Source organism: Camarhynchus parvulus, chromosome 1 (genome assembly GCF_901933205.1).
Source record: "Camarhynchus parvulus chromosome 1, STF_HiC, whole genome shotgun sequence".
Taxonomy (NCBI): Eukaryota; Metazoa; Chordata; class Aves; order Passeriformes; family Thraupidae; genus Camarhynchus; species Camarhynchus parvulus.
This window is the reverse complement of record NC_044571.1, coordinates 18,436,550-18,455,946: the sequence shown is the minus strand read 5'-3', so window position 1 is coordinate 18,455,946 and position 19,397 is coordinate 18,436,550. Positions and strand designations below refer to the sequence as shown.

The following is a 19,397-nucleotide window of genomic DNA, read 5'->3' as shown; positions in this document are numbered from 1 at the left end:
CAAGAATTTGCTGGTCTTCTTTATCAGCAAACAAACTCCAATACTAGGAGTCTTTTGGGTTTTCTACATAAATTTAGCATCAATGTCTCTCTAAAGGATACTTTATGGCTTGGTAATTTTCCCCTCTCTGCATCTCACACGCAAACCAGCAAGCAGGTATCAGTAAATCTTCCACAGAAGACATTATTCTGTATCGTGTGGCTCACTCTTCCTCTTAGGAAAGACAAATTCCACATCTTATGAGCATAACAAAATTCAAAATGTGTTGAAAGTACTGTTCCAAAATGATTGCACACTCTCAGGATGATATCATCTCCTTCTGTTCAGAGAGGAACAATCCTGCTTGGGAGATCACAAGAAAAGCCATAAAAATGGAATTGGATACAAAATTATTGGAAAACAAAAATTGGAAAACAAAAATTGGAAAACAAAATTCTTCGCTAGTACAGCATACCTCCCCTTCTCTGCCTCTCCAATGTCTGCCCACTGCCTTTTTACTTACTGGACACTGGTAACAGATTCAGATTAAAAAAAAATAAGATTAAAAATAACCAACTGCAAACACTTCCAAAAAGAAAAGAATTATTCATTTGTACTGCAGCAGCATCTAAGCCAAACCTTCGACATCAAGAAGATTTTATTCTACTAGCTTGAACCCAGTTTGAGATTTCTCCCGCAGTTGCCACAAAAAGCACTTGTTCAGAGCAGCAGAGCAGGCAGTTCCTTTTCTCCCTTAGCCTGGGGGAATGCTGGTGAAGTCACCTGTCTGCTGTACAAACATCAAACTCTGAAACACAGAGACATCATGTAAACTTTGTAGCATCATTTCTGTAAGTGAAAATATTCTATGGAGTTGGTTTCTTTAATTAGTAATTTCTGGTTTTGCAGTAACAGGGCTCCTTTCATTAGCTGGCAGCTCAAACTCCATAAGGAATCTCAGTTTTTCCACTGCTCTGCAAAGAGCCACTTAGCAGTGGCTGTTTGGTAGCCCTTAGTGCATGCATGGCACGACCTTTGAAGCTGAAGAGTATCTTGGGTGACTTTGCTGGAACCCATTCAGGCCCACTCACATAAAATCAACACCAGGTCAGAAGCTCCCCAGGCTTCAGTGGCTTAACAACTTCTGCACACAGTCCATATCCATTGGAATTTAACTCTGTACCCTGAATCACTGGGAAAGGAAAGAGGCTTAAGGGTGTCTTTACCTTTTGCTTTTTGAGTAACTAACTGCACTAATTGCATCCCCTGGCCTAGGTAACAATATCCTCCACCCACAGCCAAGCTTGAGGCCTCCTGTCAGAACCAGGTTGTCCTCAGTCCTGCACAAACACAGCAGCTACAGAACTGACAATGCTTCCATGTCACACCACACAGGCACACGGATGGCAACTGTGGTGTTCAATATTCATTGGGATGAATCATCTTGCACGCCTGTAATCAAACTCAGTGCTCAACATCCTCATGCTTGCTGCCTTTATCTTATGGTTTTAGAGGAAACACAGTTTTAATATTCATCTGTCTCAGCTGATGAAGCAGTCCATGGGAGCAAAGAGAGGGTGTTGTCTGGTCATTGATGATCTGGTGATGAATAGTGGACAAGGAGCAAGGTTGGGCAGAAAATGGGGAAGGGTCACAGTAACTGAAGGAGACTTTCCCCCCCTCTTTGCCCCCTTTGCTCCTGCTGCAAATTCATTGTGCACACACAGTGCCATCTGGGTTTCCCCCACCCCCGTTACCATATCCCATGGCACATATGTCTAGGTTTTCTGCTTTCACGAGGTTGTTCAGACCAGTATGAGTACATTCTCCGAGTATTTTTCAACCCCCTCCTATTTAGAAACCAAATCCTATTCATTAAAACCTAAATCACTAAGCCTGCCAAATTATTATCCCCAGAATATCGCGTGTCCCAGATTCTCCCAGGGCTGGACCTCTCTTCCTACAGTCGTATTCTTCAGGGACTTAGAGCAGTTATTGTTGTCAGTGGATCTGAAACACCAATCAACTGCTTAAAATTGGGGAAAATATGCAGCGTACTAAATATCTTTGAATGCCTTGACAGCTCTGATACCACTGTGTGAGCCTTACATTAGGTGAGTACCTTGGAAATTTTGGTTGATGATCATAACACATTTTTAAAAAGACTTTTTTATCCAGTTTGTCGTAATGAAAAATACATCTGTGATGCATCAGAATGTCAGAAACTCACTATGCAAAAATAACTTTACTAAAAGTGAAATAAACTGCACGACAATCCATTCCTTTCTCACATTGCACTTTACAGCTTCATTTAAACACAACTGTACAACTGTGTGCAATAGTGTAAGACAAACAAAGTATTTTCTTGCTATTTTTGACTAGTATATACTTGTCTATTTAGAGCTTAAAAGCTGAAAAATGGCTTCATATACCATAAAAATAATAAAGCTCACAGCTATTACTAACCACAAGGTCTTCTTTTATCAAGAGAACATAAGCAGGGAAGAGCCAATTAAAAGGGACCTTTGGTACAGCTGCTCAAACTGGTCTTCATTATTCCTCAGCAGAGCATAGGCAATTTGAACATCATATGTATTCATACAAGGAACCTAAACCCTAGCATCGGGCTTTCTTCCATCCCGTGTGTAATTGGTGAATTCACCATGGTCATCCACAGTTGGGGTTTATTTTCTTTTTTTTTTCTTCTTTAATTTTTTTTTTATTTTGCAGCTTGGTAGTATTTCTCACAGTTAAATGAAAAGGGAAACTTCTTGTCTCTGCTAATGTGTATCAGGATCTATATCCTTCACTGCTGATGCAAAACGGCATTTCGTTTTTCTTATTTATTCCACCTCAGTAAATCTGCCTGCCCAGTCCTCACATTGTGATTTAATTCAATGCCTGCAAGATAAACCCTGTCATTTGTAATAATTTGTAAACCTTCATCTTTAAAATGCATCCAATCTGTCCTGCAGCCCTGCAAAGTATCTGTTAAACATTTTGCTTCAGCTTTCATGGTGTTTTCCTCTGATAAGGGCTGCTGATACACAGCATAAAGCTGACTTATTTCTTATCTCCATCAACATGAGGGTTGTTCCAATTCCAATTAAAAAAACTGGGACAGCAGCCACTCATCTGAGTGCAGAGAAACAAATGTCAGATAAACACTGAATCCATCAGCTGGGTAGTATTGCTGCCTGAATCAGGCAGGGGATCCATGAAAATTATTAAAAGATAGCATGGTTTAGGTCTATACAGTTCAGGAAATTTAAAATGTCTAAATAATCTTCAATAATTTTCATTTATCAATCTGTAATTATTCATAAAGCACATTAGCTTGTGCATATTGTCTCAGCTACACTGCAGTCCAAAATAGCTGGCTGTCCACATTTGCCACAGAGATGGGAAACACAACCCAATACCTGTGTGGCACCACTGCTCATGTATGACTGCTTTGGGTGCTCAAACTGAAAACAGACCTCGCTGCTCATGCCAAGTGCTCCAGCAGCATTGCTCTCCAGGGTTCTCCCAATATTGGGAGACCTGTACACAGACATCATGTAGTCCTAGCCTAACTTCCTCCAAGTATTTATTCCACAAAATGGCAGCACATCATCATGAAGGTCCTTGCATTGAAAACACACCCCAGAAACAGGCAGCTTAAAATTCTAACTAAATAGCTTAAAAGCACGATTTGCTATCAGATAAATGCAGATACTTTCCCAGAACATGGCAGTGAAAAGCATACTGAGTGTGAACTTGAGTACCCAAAGCAGAATGCTCATGATCTTCCCTTGCTCTGTCCTAGCAATAGCAGCATCACCCAAACCCCTTCAGATGGTGGTTTATCTCCTTAGGCTTTGCAATTAATTTCTAGAAGGAAGAGTTAAAAGACCCTGTGAAAGGACTTCAACTGCTTCAAGCTGTGGCAGTTGCCTTGAAATCACTGGATCTAGGGCATCTCATAAAGGATGGCCATTACCAAGTCCAGATAGGACCCTAGAGGAAGAAGAAAATATTGCAAGGCTGGCAAGCATGTGAGCCATAACAAGTAAGAGATGTGGTCCAGAGAGTAAATTAAATCTTCTGTTCTGTACCCCAAAATAAAGCAGCAGCATTTTCCTGTGAGTTTCTTTACACAGAGAAAAAGCCCATTTTCCTCCAGAGGAGCTGCTGGTGAAAGAACTCTATTGAAAAAATCTGACATTTGAGAGGTACGTGATGCCTGCTGAGCCCATCTGAAAACCCAACTGGACTCGACAGATTTAGCACTTTGGAAAACCTGACCCTCAAAACCAAATACATCTTCTCCATGACCACTTCACAGCAGTAACTTTGCAGGGGATCTGGTCTATTTGTTTTGCTATAGAAATTAGGAGTAGGACTGTTTCAGCTTTCTGCATTTTAATTTGCTGTGAAACAAATTGAGAATTTAGAACAGAGCATACAGTGAGAGACCGTATGTTACTTTCAGGAACCAGAGAATCAGCGAATCAGCAGGAACAAAGCCTACAAGCGTTACATACATGTACTTATGTAACAGATCCAAAGTATAAAATTATCATAGAAAAAATTAAGAAATTGTGGTAACACTGGGATAGGAGGCTCCCTGCTTGCATTTGATGAAAGCAACAGATCAACCTCCTTGACTTGGAAGCAGATTTACTGTTCTACATGTTGTTCTTTCATCCTTGCCAAAACAAAAGGGAAGCCATAAACTCATCATAAACACACTCAGCAACACATTTTGTTTTGCGCAGCTGCTAATGCATGCGGATAACTTTCTTTAGTGTTCATTGTAACATGAATTCCATTGGTTTAAAAAAAGCTCCTCAATCAGAAGAAAGAATTGCTGTAATTTTTGAAGAATGATCTATCAATTCAAGGTGGTTTTATAGTCAATCTATTCAGGACATTTTGTACATTAATTACTCAAAATCTGCATTGAGGTGGGTTATTGTCCACATACACTAATGGCTTTCGGAGTTTAATCTCTCATCAGTGGACCTCCTTTTGTGAAATCCCTAAGGGATTATGTAGTACTATGTCTAATCACTTGACAAATTTCATTTACTTGAAACTGAAGCTTGTTTTATACTAAGTGTGTAGCAGGAGTCAGATTCAAAGCAGGAAAACAAAATCTGTTACTGGATACTAACGGGATTTATCATGTTTATATCTGAACTGCTTAACAATCGATGAAAGAATTCTGCTTGGGGAAATGCACTAGTTGTTTATCAGCTGCCTAAGCCTAAGAGATACTCAGATGAGATACTCAGATTGCTTATAAACGATACACAACAGGTTAAAAAAATGTACTATGGCTCAAGTAAAAAGACAGTGGAAATTTAAATAATTTTGTTGCTGCTGTACCATTCAGTAAAAAAAAAACCCAACAAACTGCTGTGATCTGTAGAGTAGTCTGCTACACTGAAGAGGAACGGTTATTTGACACAAATTATACAACGCAGAAAGAAAATATCCCTTGCGAGTTGAATTTATGCTCTGAAGTTCAGCACTCCAGACCGAACAGAATCAACCTGTAAAGCTGGGATGGATGAAGCACCTCTCTTTCAGCGCTGCCATCTCCCTACAACAGAACCATTACCATGGAATTGTTCTCTCCATTAAGCAGCAATTCTCAGTGATCAACACATCCTGAAATCTAATGTTGCAAAACTCACAATTTTACAAGAGTAAAATTTGCCAGATGACACCACAGAAAAGGAATTTTAAAAATAAGAGTAGCATTTGGCACGGAGCTCACTACCCGAAGGTTGTGTGACATTATAATCTATTATATGTTGTTATAACCTAGGTCTCCCACACTGCATTGCACAGCCTTGCTACATGGCTAGTCTCGATGAAAACACCAAATTACGGCTCCGAAAACAACATGCAAACACACAGGCACACACTACCTCTGTAAACCAAATCAACAAAATCTGTCAAAGACGCAGCAATAACGAGACTTCTTTTGCAAGCATCATTTCGGGTAGGGTTAGGACAGATTCAGAGCAAATACAGACGCAGACAGAAAGGTTGATGCTCTATTAATTTGTTGTCAAGCCATGCAGGAAAGGACGGCTGAAAGCCCGAAGACGCAGTAATGATTGTTTAAGAGCTATTTGAAAAAGTGACAAAACTGGCCTAAACCTCTTTAAGCCCCCTGAATGAAAAGATTTAAACAGGCTATTGTTAGACCCCTGGGTACCTTTTTTCTCTTGGCTTTGTTCTGCATTTTCCTCCGCTGCAGTTTCCATGGCTGGCTTCATACCATCCACCAAAAATGCCGCCCCCCCTCCCCCCCCAGCAAGCACTTTTTCTCTTCGCCTCCTTTCTCACTCCCTTCCGTCTCCTATTTACAGCGGCGGTGATTGAGCGGCTCTGTTCTCCCCTACAGTAGATTACAGTCCTTTCCAAAATGCCCGAAAAGTCTTGTCAGCTTCAATTTCGCTCCGCTGACTGGTCCACGAGGAGCTGTGCCAGCTCGCTCAGCTATACGTCACCAGGGTCCCCAGCTATAAAATAGCCATCCTGCGCCTCGCCTTGCCACACCGCGGGGACAGCATCACCCGATCGCGCCCCCTTCCTCCTGCCCTCCGCTCTTCCCCTCTTTCCCGTCTCCCAACAAACGTTAATCAATTCTCTGGGTAGTGAATGGATTGGTGACACCGGGAGGGGAGATGCAAGGGAGAAAGAAAGGAGCCCCCGGCCGCGGTGAGGTGAGCCCCCCGGCCGCCGTCTCCAAGGGGAGTGCACGCCGGCACACAATCACAAGGGTCCCTTTCCCATGGGACCTTGTTATTATGCTTTGCATTTTGATTTATTCCACATGCCCTCTGCTCTTTCAAGGGGTGGGGGGTGATGGGTCTGCTCTCTCTGTTTGCTTTCTTTGCCGAGAGTTCCGCTCACCCACGGTAAAAGACCGTGTGAGAGAAGCATAAAAGCAAAAGAGGGCATATATATGTATGTACATGGAAAATTTTAATTCTTTCTTTGACTCGTGAGCACAATGGGGGGAAAAAAAGAAAAAAAAATATCCAAGCAAGGAGACAGGAAGCTAGTTCAAGTGAGCTAAAATGCACGTGCAACACTCTAAAGGATAAAATGTTTAAGAAAACACAACTTGGGCTTTAAAAGGAGGTCTGCCACTAGAGACCTAAAGCCATGCTTGCGAGTGAGCACAGAGTTGCTGTTCAGCACGTTTGATCACTCCCCAAAATCCAGACAGACTGCAACATGATCAAATAAGCTGCACTTGGGAGCAACAAACTCATGACAAGCCAGCATTGCACTGCATGAGGTGACTTTAGGTGTCCGCAGCCCACTCTTGTGCTGGGGAGCCACAGAGCAGGGCTACACCACACAGGGGTATTGTTCCTCTCCCAAAACCCAGGACAACTGACACATTTAAGGCTGCACTGAGGCTCATTAACCTTGCCTGTCACTTTGCTTGTCTCAATGCCTTACAGTGCAACACACTGCACAGGGCACAAGTGCCCAAAGGCACCCCTTTGTGTGTGTAGGATGGTGGAACAAGTGAGGAGTAATGGCCTTTGTGGTCCAGCCATTGCAGCCAGTTCTGCAGCCTGCAAAGACTCACAGCAGATTCAGCAAACGATGGGGATGTCAAAACCTACACCCAGCATGTTCCCTATAACAGATTCAAACAGGAGAGTGGGAAGAGGGAAGCAGTCCAAAGATTTGTAGCTGCAATTTAGTATCTTCTGGTTGAAGTTACTACAACCCACAATTTTGCTGTGCATTTTTATTTCTAGATGTCAAGTGAAAAGCACAAAAGCCTCAGACCCAACCATTAGAGAAAGTCCCTGTGTCTTTCAAGTAATTAGTGCACAAACCCTCTTCTCTCACCACAGCCAACACAGGTGTTACTTTGCTTTGGGCATTACTGCTCAGACTTCAGGCTTCAGCACAGCTGCCAGGACGTCTTGGTCATATCCTATGGTTTCGTATCACAGCATAAAAACTTGGTGTCAAGCATTTGCCTAAAATGCTTCCTTGGAGTCCAGGAAAAGTCTGCAGTTGAAGCTCCCACTTCAGCAGACCTCTGTGTAAGCAGGATGAAGGTAGTAATTTGTAGATGGCATGCAGCATCCTCAGGAGCCAATGTGGGGCAAGGGGTTGGGTTCCTGAAGGTAATCAAATCAGTAGGCACAGCAGAGACCTCAATCCAGGTGGCAAGGCATACTTCCCCCACCTTCCTCTCCAGTGCCAAGACAGCAATCCACACACAGATTGAAATCTCTCCCCAGCAAGACCATGCACTACAAACACACTCCCTGAAACAATCGGCCAAAAGGTGAAAGCATGGCTGATGTGTTTGCTGTATTCTTTTAACCATTACTAAAAGTTGTTGGTATAATGATTATACAAAGAAAAGGTTCTACAAAGAGTGGGGCTTTTTCCCAATTTAACATCAGCAAGACTGAAAATCCATACCAAAAACACTCTCCTTGCTGAAAGTCACATAAATTTTAGTAATTGGTCAAAGCACTTGATTGCTTCTGACATAAAATTCTCTTCTTGGAACGCCTCATTGTGCAGTTGGTACTTCTGTCACAGTCTAGATCTCTCTCTTAATGATCTTTGCTTTTAGACTGGAAGGTCTAAAACCTTAAAAGGCTGAAACCTCCCTTCAGACTATCCTAAGTTACAAAAGGCTTGTTCATAACCCAATTCAAGTGGTGCAATATCATTGCACTTATCAGTATAAATACACAGAAAATACAAACATAATCTGGAATTTCCTTTATTTAAACAGAAAATACATTAGACATAACCTGTGGTTACAGACTGTCCCTGGAGGAAACGCATGACTGTAGCCCTCCCCTCTTTACCAGTGAGATCTACTCCTTCAAACAGCTGCACACTTTCCTACTGGTGAGCAGAATTTTAGGCAGGCTCAGGAGTTCAGAGTTTGTGACGTTTCAGAAACTCAGAAACTCAAAACTAACAGGCTGGGAGACCATTTCCTCAACTGTTTCCCCAGAATAACCCCTTCCCCAAACAGGCAATGAAAAATCCATGCAGAATACCAGAATCAAGTTCACAAGAACCTGAAATGAGCACTTCAAAAATCATCAAGCCCAACTACTCAAAAGTGTTAATCCTACCAACTAAATCATCCTCTAAAAGCTCCAAGTGATATATGAGTGTAAAATTCTCTACCCTCCCTTGTTACTATTTTCTGGATTGCTGCAATGTATGACAGGTTTTAAGCACTTATCATCCTAAGTAATTTCTTGATTTTCAAACTTTTATGCCATCATTGATAAATACAGCAAATAAAACAAACTCTACTATTTCCTCCAGTGCTCACATGGGTGCTGATCTTGTGCTTCAAGCATTAATCTCAGCCAGCAAGTTGTCTCATTCAATGTTCCCTCCCTTAAACAGATACATCCTTGTCATAATATGTGATGAGACTGGGACACATCAAGTTTATGCCTATGACAACACTGCACAAGATTAAGCCACAAAAGGAAAAAATTAAAAAAACCCCAAAACTTTTAAGACTGATATTCAGCAAAAACCTGCTTGTACAGACCAAACTGATTTAGATAACCAGCAACCAGGGCAGGCAGCTAGTTACATTTGAGAAGTTCAGCCCAGCATTTTGTTTTTGCAGAACAAGATAAAAGTGAAAATGAGAAGAGGGGCTGAGCAGCAAGGGTTTCTGCTGCTCAAGCACAGCTGAGACTACTGCCAAACCTCAGGATGAATAGCAGTGGAGGAAAGTATGTGAAGGCACTGCAGACCAAGTCACATTTACTGCAAAATAGTTTTTTAAAAAGGCTTAAATTTATTTTATCTAGGTATTAAAAAAACCCGCCAAACCACATATTTAATCATTTTGCTCAGTCAATTAAAATAGCACAATTGCAGAAGTTAAAAAATACATTAGAATCCCTATTCTGTTCATGTGCCAGTTTCTTTTGAACATCTATCTTTAATGTCACTGAATCTAGTTTACATTCCTGCAGGCTGAGAAGCTCTACCATAAGCTACAGCAAATTCTTCACAAGCTTTCAGGAGATGAATACACACTTGCCATTTCTACAAAGGCTTCACAGAGCTGTAATAAAGAGTGTTCTCACATAGCTGAAGAGCAATTTGAGATGATCTATAAGATCCAAGACTCAGAAGTTAAAATACAGTGACTGTCCTTCAAACAAGACTGACACATAGTCCAAACAACTAATTTTAAAGACCACTTGTAGAATACTTTTTTTTTTTAAGTATTTAAGAGAAAGAACAAATACACGTGAAGCCACTTGGTGCAATGTAATGGTTCATGTTCAGCTTTAAACCAGTTACCAAAGACTTGCTTATAAAACCCAATCCAAATACTTATGCAAAAGCAGGCAAACTTTCCATGTGGATAAAATCAAAGCATGACAAGTTTTCAGTTGTGTGGCAGTCACAGATCTTGCAAGTACCTTACAAAAACTTAAAAATTGGGGTTCATTCTTTCAGATATACTAGGTTACTGGGAAAATGAAATCCAAATTAACAAATAACAGTGGAAAATCTCTGCACTTATACTACAGTATAAAACACAGACATGAGTCTGCACTGCACTTAGGGGTCTCAGTCTCAAATTTCTGTAAGAAAGGGCAAAAAAAAAAAAAAGGCTTAAGCATGGATAGTGGTTATCGCTGCAGCCAAAGAAAATCACTGAGTTAACCAATGGAGCTAAGTCCAGGAGGGTAAGCAAACCTTAACAGTGTGAAGATGTCAGTGCTGTGACTCCCTTAACAAAGCCTCATGAAGATGTCAATGACTGCTGCCAAGCTAAATGCCTGGTGACAAGCAGTAGGCAAAGGAGATGTCACTCACTTGTTGGGGTATATACAGTTCTCTGTCCAGCCTGCCTGGTTCCAGCTGGACCACTACAGTTACAGCCACGGCTGAGAAGCAAAGGTAATGAACAGCCCAGATCCAGAACATACACCAACAGCTAACATTTAGTTGGAACACAAAAGGAAAAAACAAACCCCTTAGAAAGTGAGCAGATGGTTCTGTATGGCTTTTCCATAGTTAGGTCTCATCAAGTTCTAGTCTCAAAGATAGCTGTAGAGATGTTAAATCTACCAAAGAAAAAAGCCTGAAGAACTATAATGAAAGTCAAAATTAAAGAAAAAGTTGATGTCTTCTTAAGCAGGTGGGAGCTCCATTTCCACTTATGAAAGGCAGTCAACAGCACAGAAGGAAATAATTTTTAAAAGTGATGGATTTTATTTATCTAATCTAAGGGCCTTAGTAACATTTTCCTGGGTTTTAGAAACTTGTATTTAAAAAAGAAAAATCTGGGGAAAATAATTCAAAACTCTTGACAGACAAAATACAGGACTCTCAACCATTTCAAAGACTTCCAAGGAAAGGCAATAAAAAACGAAAACAAAATAGGATACATTTGAAACTAAGCTGGAATCAATTTCACCTCTTGCATCCCTCTCCTGTGAGGCTGCCTGGAGTAGCACCATCCTTTTGGCAACCCAGAAAAAAATATGGTGACAAACTAGAGCCCATTTAGACTACAGTAGAAAGAGCATGGAAGTACAGAAAATGAAAGCAAAGACTTCCTAGCATCTCCCCCAGGAGGAACTTTCATTAGGCAAGTGTTCAGAGCTCCAGCTCCAGTGGCTGCCCTCAGCTTCTACTCCAGCTCCACAATTTTATGGCATAGTTTTCTACAAGTGTACTGCATGGCAGATTTCAAATGCTTTAACTTTACAATGAAGCAGCAAAACAAGCCTTTGAGTTATCCAGTCTCCATAAATTTTTCTCTTCATCAGTGGCAAGATCCTCACATACATGACTTAGTACATGAAGCCTTCAACAGTACTTCAAATGCTTCTCCAGAATTTTAAGGGCTACCTTTTTGACTTTGGCACACATAACCACCTTTTTTCGCTCCCTCTGTCCATCACAACTGAAGGAAGGTTCTCAGCTATCATGCCTTTGCCTTGTAGTGCAGCAGGAAAAAAATATGCTCAAGTATTTTGTCTTTGTTACCTTAATTCTGCACTCTGAAGACAATCCAACATACTTCGCTTTTGCTGTGAACCCTCTTCTCCAATACTGTTGTCAAAGCTTACTGCCATCTCAGGAAACTAACTGGAGCTTCTGAATACTTGGACATACTGAAATAGCATCCTAGATATTTATGTCACACTTGCCAGCACTCAAGTAGAAGTGCCTCTTGTACTTGTAGAAGAGCTATTTCTGCCAGCAATTTAGAAGGCAGCAAAGGTATCGTTATAATATACTCCTGTTAATACAGCTGTTCCATCTCAAAACACAAGAGCTTGACACAGGCTTGGCATTGGGAGGCTACCTGTTGATTTCTTTTTTTCTGTCTATAAATAAACATCACTGAGTTCAGCCTTGACACAAACTTAGCCTTTTACTCCACAAAGTCACATTTAATCAGACAATTCTCTGTTAACTTTACATCCAGTTCTGATTTTCAAAATTGCCCTCCCACTCTTCGCATAGACTTCAGCATCCCACCTACAATCTCTCATCTATTCAGTGCTCGTTTTGTTCCTCAGTCTTGGCTTCAGTCCAGTCTTTTCACAAAGCATGGAAAAAAGCAGGGAAATAAAAAGAAGTGCAAAAGCCTACAGCTCCCCAAAAAGAAACCAGGGGCACTCATTACAGAAGGGTACCTCACACTGCATACTGGGGGTACATGGAGAGGGACAAGGATGAAGAATCCTCCTAGAATGTCACAAAGGGTTCCATGCATAAACCACAGATGTAGATACATGTGTGTATGTACACATGCAGAAAACACGTATGTGTGCATATCCATATGTATATGAAGAAAGTGCATACAATTATATATGCATTTTTATTGAACAGTAAACCATATAAGCACCATTGGAACCACTATGAGGCATGCATACTAATTATTCCCTAGAGTCATGCAATAGGTATTCAGCTTGATCGTGAATGCACAGCCATCCCAGCGTATACACTGCTACAGAGTCCTGCAGCTCAAGGTTTCCGGGCCAGGAACCAAGTTAGCCAAGATCAGACTGGAGTTTGCAACACAGCTAAGCCACACCTTGGGAGCACTGTTACCATTTTATCTCAGTATCCTGGGTTGGAAAACCAGCACCACCAGCCCCAGGCTCTGCCACACATTGCTCCCAGAGCAGCTCATGGATTGTTGGGCAGTTGTGCATCAACTATTTGAAAAGCCCACTGAACTCAAAAGTCAAAATGTTGAGATAAAAGAAAGCATCACAATAATGATTGGTATCAGGTACTGAAATTCACTGTTTGAGGTTTCAGCACCTTGTAAGTCACGACGACTGTAGCTGTTTCCCCAAGATAGAAAATTCTTATTCTAGTGTAATTAAACTATACTTTGGAAAGATCTTGGACAAGTTCTGTCATGCAGTGCTGGACTGCCTGTTGAATTGCAAATGTAGTCTCTGTTCACACATAAGACACTAGTCATGAAATCCTCAGTTAAGACGCTAACGAAACGGTCCCAATTAATCACTGTATTCTTTGCAACAGCAGATATCCTCATTAGGAAAGCAGCAGGACATTAACAAGTCCCACGTTGAGAGTGTCCAATTAACTCATCGACTAAATCTGTGCCAAGCAACTTCTTCAGTCTAGGTTTCCAGTCCCCTCTTTCCAGCTGCAGCGATTGGGATCCCAGTCATGTCGAAAGCAGTGGTTCTTTTGCGCTTTGCAAAGCCTTTGAGAGCGCTGCTGTGAACAGCAAACAACGCCGCTCAAGTGTTCTACAGGTCTTTCACTTGCGCCCACAAAAAGCTAAGTGTGCACTCAGGGAGTTCAGCACAATTAAGAAAAATCTCCACCCCTCTACCTTTGTAAACAAGGAATAACTTAACCTGCTAACAACGAGTGTGGCTGGAGCTCTGTCTGGATCATGTCACGCCTCAATTTTTGCCGAACCTCAGCAGTGGGTGATCCTGCATACAAAGTGAGTTCTGAGACAAAAGTGCTATAGGGTGAGTTAAGGACAAAGTAGTAGCTTTCAGCCTGGATTCCCAGATAGGCTGTCAAGTAAAATCCCTTGCCAGGGCAGGATTATTCCCTAGAGTATATATTTCCAACACTTTGTCTTGCCTAATTTTCTAAGTGTCTCAAGCTTGGAGCCTTTCAGTGTTTGGCGAGAAGAGCCACTCTGTGGCCTGGCAGGTTTTGAGGCTTGGCACGAAGGAGGGCTTGCACAATGGCCAGGGCCCCGCTGCAGTCAGTGCAGAAGGAGCAGGGTCCCAGCCTCTGAAATGGCCTCCATTCCTGCTGCCTGAAAACCACCCAGACTCTCTTTTGAGCAATGCCTAGTTACATCCCCATCTCTGTTTCTTTCCAAACGTGACATTCACTTGTTTTAAACAGCTGAAAGACATAATTTCTGCACTTTGTCATGACTCAAATTCATCTAGCATCTACTTTTCTTTATCTGTTCCTTGCATCATTCCCATCCCATTTTATTTCTACTCTCTGGTTTTCAGCACATTTGTAACCATTTCTCTTGTGCTCACAGCTTCCCAGGTGTAAACACTAAACATTCTCTTTATGTTCTTCCTCTGGAGACACTCACATTAGTTATTGAAAATGCCCTGAGTATTTTTGATTTCTGTAGTACTACAGACACATCTTCCATATATCTCACTACTACTGATTCCTGAGCACAATTATCTGTTCCACCTTTCTGCACCATTTGGAGAGGAAAAGAAAGGAGCTAAGGAACCAGGGAAGGGGAGAAGGGATATATATATATATATATATATATATATATAAACCCCTAAAATTAAAGCAAGAGAAAAGCACAAGGCAGAAACAGCATCCAAAGCTCTGACTAAGGTTTTTCTGTGGTCTGTAAGAATAACACTATGTAAACAAAAACTACTATGTCAAGTGTAGGTGGAGGTGACCAAAGGCATGTTGCTCAACATGGGACATTGCAGCTCACAGACTTGCCCACAGGTTGCAAAAAAAGATCATAGCTTCTCATGCTCAGCCAAAATTACACAGCCCAAACCGCTTGTTCACAAGTTTATTAGTACAGGGAAGAAACTGAAGACCAGCCACAGCTTTAAAAGCATTTATAAGCACTTACTTCCACCCATGGTCTTAGAAACTAATTGTGTGTTCAAGTGTAGTACATACTTCTATTGTAGACAGAACATCACCAGATTGCAAACACAATCAAAAGCTCATTCTCTTAGTTTAATTCGCCATTAGTACACTGTAGGTTTATAGAGCCAAACAAACCATAACTGATTTTTCACTGCCACTTCAAACTGTTTCCAAGCAAATATCATAGCAACATTATCAGATCGTCAATTTCACTAAAGCCAAAATTCTCTACAATAAAACAACACACACATGTTTAAAGGAAGACAGAAAATGTATTCCTGAGTAAACTGAGCATCTCCCTAGTTCTGGACCGACAGGGTCCTGGGACAACCCCCATCATTTTAAAGACCTTTTCACAGCTTTAGGAGAGAAGGGAAAAAACCCAGACTCTAGGCTTTTATACATATCAGTCAGTATTTGAAGATTTTTAATACATACTGAACACTGATGAATGCATTTATTTCAACTTCAAACAGACATACCAAACACTGATGAATGCATTTATTTCAACCTCAAACATAACCATATAGATATGGTAAGAGACTAGCTTTTCACAGACTCCCTTCTGTTGCATAACTGAAAAGAAAAAACTCTTGCCACTTGCAGCATCCCCCATTTCCCGAGTTGAAGGCGTCTCTTTACAGAGGGAGCTCAACACGCATCAGCAACTTGGAAAAGAACCGATGGAGGCCTTGTCACGAAAAATCTGTTATTTCAGCTTAAACTGCACTTAAAGTGAACAGAAAGTAGCTGTCGGTGTTACGCAGAGAGAAGCCCCGGGTCGGGGGGCTGCGGGACGGGCGCTGTAGGCCGGCGCTTGCACGCCGCGGTCCCTGAGGCCGCCCCAGGCCCGTGCCCTGGCGGGGCGGGGGGCCGCGCCCGGGCCGGGCAGGCGGCGCCCATGGGAAGCCGGCCGGGCCGGGCCTTCACGGGTGAGCGGGCTCGGCAGCCGCATTCAGCGCACAATGCCCGCAGCCGCGCTCCCACAGCACCGGCCTCCCCTGCTCCCCGCTTTTATCATCCTTCATATCTCAGCGATGACAGGCCTGAAAGGGCTTCTGATGGGAAATGTGCTTTGAATTAGCATATTTCCCCCTGCATACAATGGAGGCATTAAGCTGCTGCGTTTTGCAAGTCCAAACAAAAGCAGCCCAGGCTGTTTTTAGCAGCACTGTTTGAAGTTTTATTCCTCCTCTCCTTCGCCAGTTGCAAGCATATTTAACAAATTTTCACTCTTTCTATAAAGAAGGGAGCACAACCGATAAAATCTTATCATTTGATTGGTTTCAGACTTTAAAAGAGCCTTTCGATACTGCAAAGAGCAGCAAGGAGTCTGTGCACTGCTTGCACTGAACGGCAGCCCAGGGTCCCCCAGAGAGCTGGCCTGGCTGCCCTCAACACTGACACAGACCCTGTCATCGAGGATTTCAGAACTCAAACACATTCATGACAATCCATCAGAAAGGGTCCTGTATTCAAAGCTAAATTATACCCCCGTATCCTGGGCACATTGTTTAAAATACCTGCTTTGAAAATGAGAAACTGAAGCACTGTGCTGTAAGGAGGAGCAAGAAAAAAAATAAATAAAGCCTTCTGTCCATCCTGGAATTATCTTTTGGTTTAATGGGAGAGCTGAATCTCAGAAGTATCACCTTTATGAAATGGCTCCAATCTAGAAAGTGAATTTCTATTTACCCCGGAAAAGAGGGCAAGAGGAAGGAGATGGAAATGAGTTCAACACTGAAGAGGAAGAAAAAGCACTGCTGCATCAAACCATCTTTGGGCAACAGCTGCCAGGAGAATAAATCTACCTCAGCTCAGTGTTTGTCTGTAATTGCTCATTAACACAGTTGGACCATTAGGAAGCCAGTTTGTGGTTTTCTTAGTAAAGAGGCATGTCTGCCTTCCTCCTACATTAAACAGAATTTCCTCTGTGAGGAAGACATAAGATTACAAAGTCAAAATGCCTCTTAGAGGAAGGGTTTGGTGGTTTGGGTTTGGTTTTTCTTCTTTTTCTTCTTCTTCATTTTCCCTCTCCCAAAATTTCCACAGTATTTATGTAATCTTCTATATGTGGCACAGTTAAGAAGAAAAATCACACTCCTTAACAACATGAGATTACAGCAGAAAAGCAGAATGCCAATGAGATCCTAGGCAGGCAGCTTGCAAGTGAGGTGGATATAAAAGCTCTTCAAAAAAAGCCTGGGTTGCAGCCTGCAGAACGAGTCTTGTAGGAGAAATGTCTGCTTTGTTCAGACTCTTTTGTTCTGTTTCAGGAAACTTTCCTGAGGATGAGCATCCATCTCTCCTCCTTGATTTCTTCTGCAGCAAAGCTTAAGACACTCAACAGTGTCTGCCGTGCACAAGCACTTTGCTCTCAACCATTCCCAGCCATGTGCCAAGCGCCCACGCGGCACCGCGCTGCCTCTCGCAGAGTGCCAGCCCCTGCAGATCTGCACGACCTGGCAGGAGAGGCATGTCACTCACCGGTCCCCAGGCAGTGACAGAGCTGCTGGCACTGGCACAGCACCGTGTCCATATGGCAACTGCGCAGCAGCGACTGAGGTCTGACTGTGGACATCCTCCTCCCTCCAGCAGGGACCCTCCCTTCTCCCCACAAGGTCCTCTGAAACACTGAGCATCCACAGCCCAAGGGTCTGACCCTTAGTGACTCACACTCTTCTCTAATGCACCAGCTCTGCCAGCTTCACTCCCTGGAAAGCTTTTTCATAGTCTCCAGTAGCCACAGGTTCACTTTCAATGTGTTTGTTCAGGGGCACTAAGGAATCTGGCTGGAGGGGACTATACATTATTTGGCACCACAGCCTCTAAAGGTTGGACATGCTTACCCGCGCTCTGAGGCATTTCACAACTTGGAACCAAAACAGCAGACAAGGCTGCCATGTTACCACAGGAAGCTCTAATGTCAAAGAAAAAGGAGAAGGGACTTAAGAAACCCTTCAGAGGCCCTCATTAGGTCATTAACAGATGGGTGAGAGTAACAAAACAGTCTAGGCAGGAGAAAAGAGCAATTTAAGACCAAAATGGAGACTGGTTTTCTCATTCACACTAGAATGAGAACTTCACTTTGTAACCACTCCTTCTGAGATGGAGTCCTTTAGAATCAAATGCCACAACATCTTGACACAGAAAATTAAATAAAACAGATCTCAGCTCCATTCACATATACTTTTCCTTATCTCAACCCATGAGACTTGTGCTACATTTTCTCTGCATTATCCAGTTGAGGAGGGCAGTGGTTTTGGTGGGCACCTAATGTTCAGCTAGGGTCAACCCACCACAGGTTGTAAGAGATATCCCTAGTAAACTCAACAATGAGATTTTAGGCTTCTTAGGAATGAAGGTCTGTCAAAAGAAACTTCAGGTAGAACAGTGTCATAACTTTGAATTTAAACCAAGGAAAGAGAAAGCTGAGAAAAAAAAGTCTTCCATGTATTTAGAAATACTATGTCTCACCTGCAGAATTTCTCTTCAGCATCCTGGGGTGTGAAGAAGAAAGGAAGTGAACGAACTCATACCAGGGTAAAGCAGTGCCTTTCATGTTGCTGACACCCAATGGAACCTGTTCATAGAACTCCCCAATCCAGGAAATATTCTCAAATTTCCTTTATTCTTCAGAATCCCTGGATTCAGACCAATGATGAATGCAGAGCACATGCTGCCATCCGCTGTGGTGTTCTGGCACAGGGCAGCACCCTGCCAACAAAGGCACCACTCTTCCTTTCAAAGAGCCCCAGAAAGAGCCCTCTGTGCTCTCATGTGATGAGGCAGGCTTTTACAACTTGGATCACTCCAGGGTATTGAACTCTGACAGTATGCTTACTGAGGGTTTGCTTGCTTTATCTCAGACTTCAACAGGTATGTGTGATATCTAAGCTAAAATAAACCAGCCTCATCACATTCATTTTGGCATCATGAGTCACTATCTTGCTGAAACAAAACTACCTTCTCACCTCCACATTGAGTAAGTGCTATTAACTTTTCCAATATCCCACCTACTGCTGTTTTCTACTGTGCAAGTGCACAGCATAGAAACATCTCAGAATATGCTTCACACTTCAGCATTCAGTCAGAGGAGGAAGACACAGAGAATGCAGGATATACTATGCCTGCTCCTGTAGGCAGAAATAGTTTCGGGCCTTCTATATTAATCTCATGAAAAAAACCAAACCCCAAAACTACTGGCACTCACACAAGAGATTGATGTGCTATGAAGCAGGACAAGCTCCACACATTTC

At 42.3% G+C, this 19,397-nt stretch overlaps 1 protein-coding gene across 6 annotated transcripts in view; it reads right to left on the bottom strand.

Annotated features, from left to right (window-relative positions):
• The window catches only part of GPM6B (glycoprotein M6B), a 107,205-nt gene that overhangs the window by 26,000 nt on the left and 61,808 nt on the right, over nt 1-19,397 (bottom strand). The window contains exon 1 of one of the 6 annotated variants that reach the window (XM_030943372.1): nt 6,194-6,580. The exons of 2 other annotated variants lie outside the window; for them this stretch is intronic. In XM_030943372.1, coding sequence (XP_030799232.1) covers nt 6,194-6,254 — 61 coding nt within the window. In that variant the 5' untranslated portion in view covers nt 6,255-6,580. Of the gene's footprint in view, nt 1-6,193; nt 6,581-19,397 lie in introns of those variants that run through there. 3 more of the 6 variants (XM_030943201.1, XM_030943636.1, XM_030943462.1) reach the window with 3 other exon arrangements.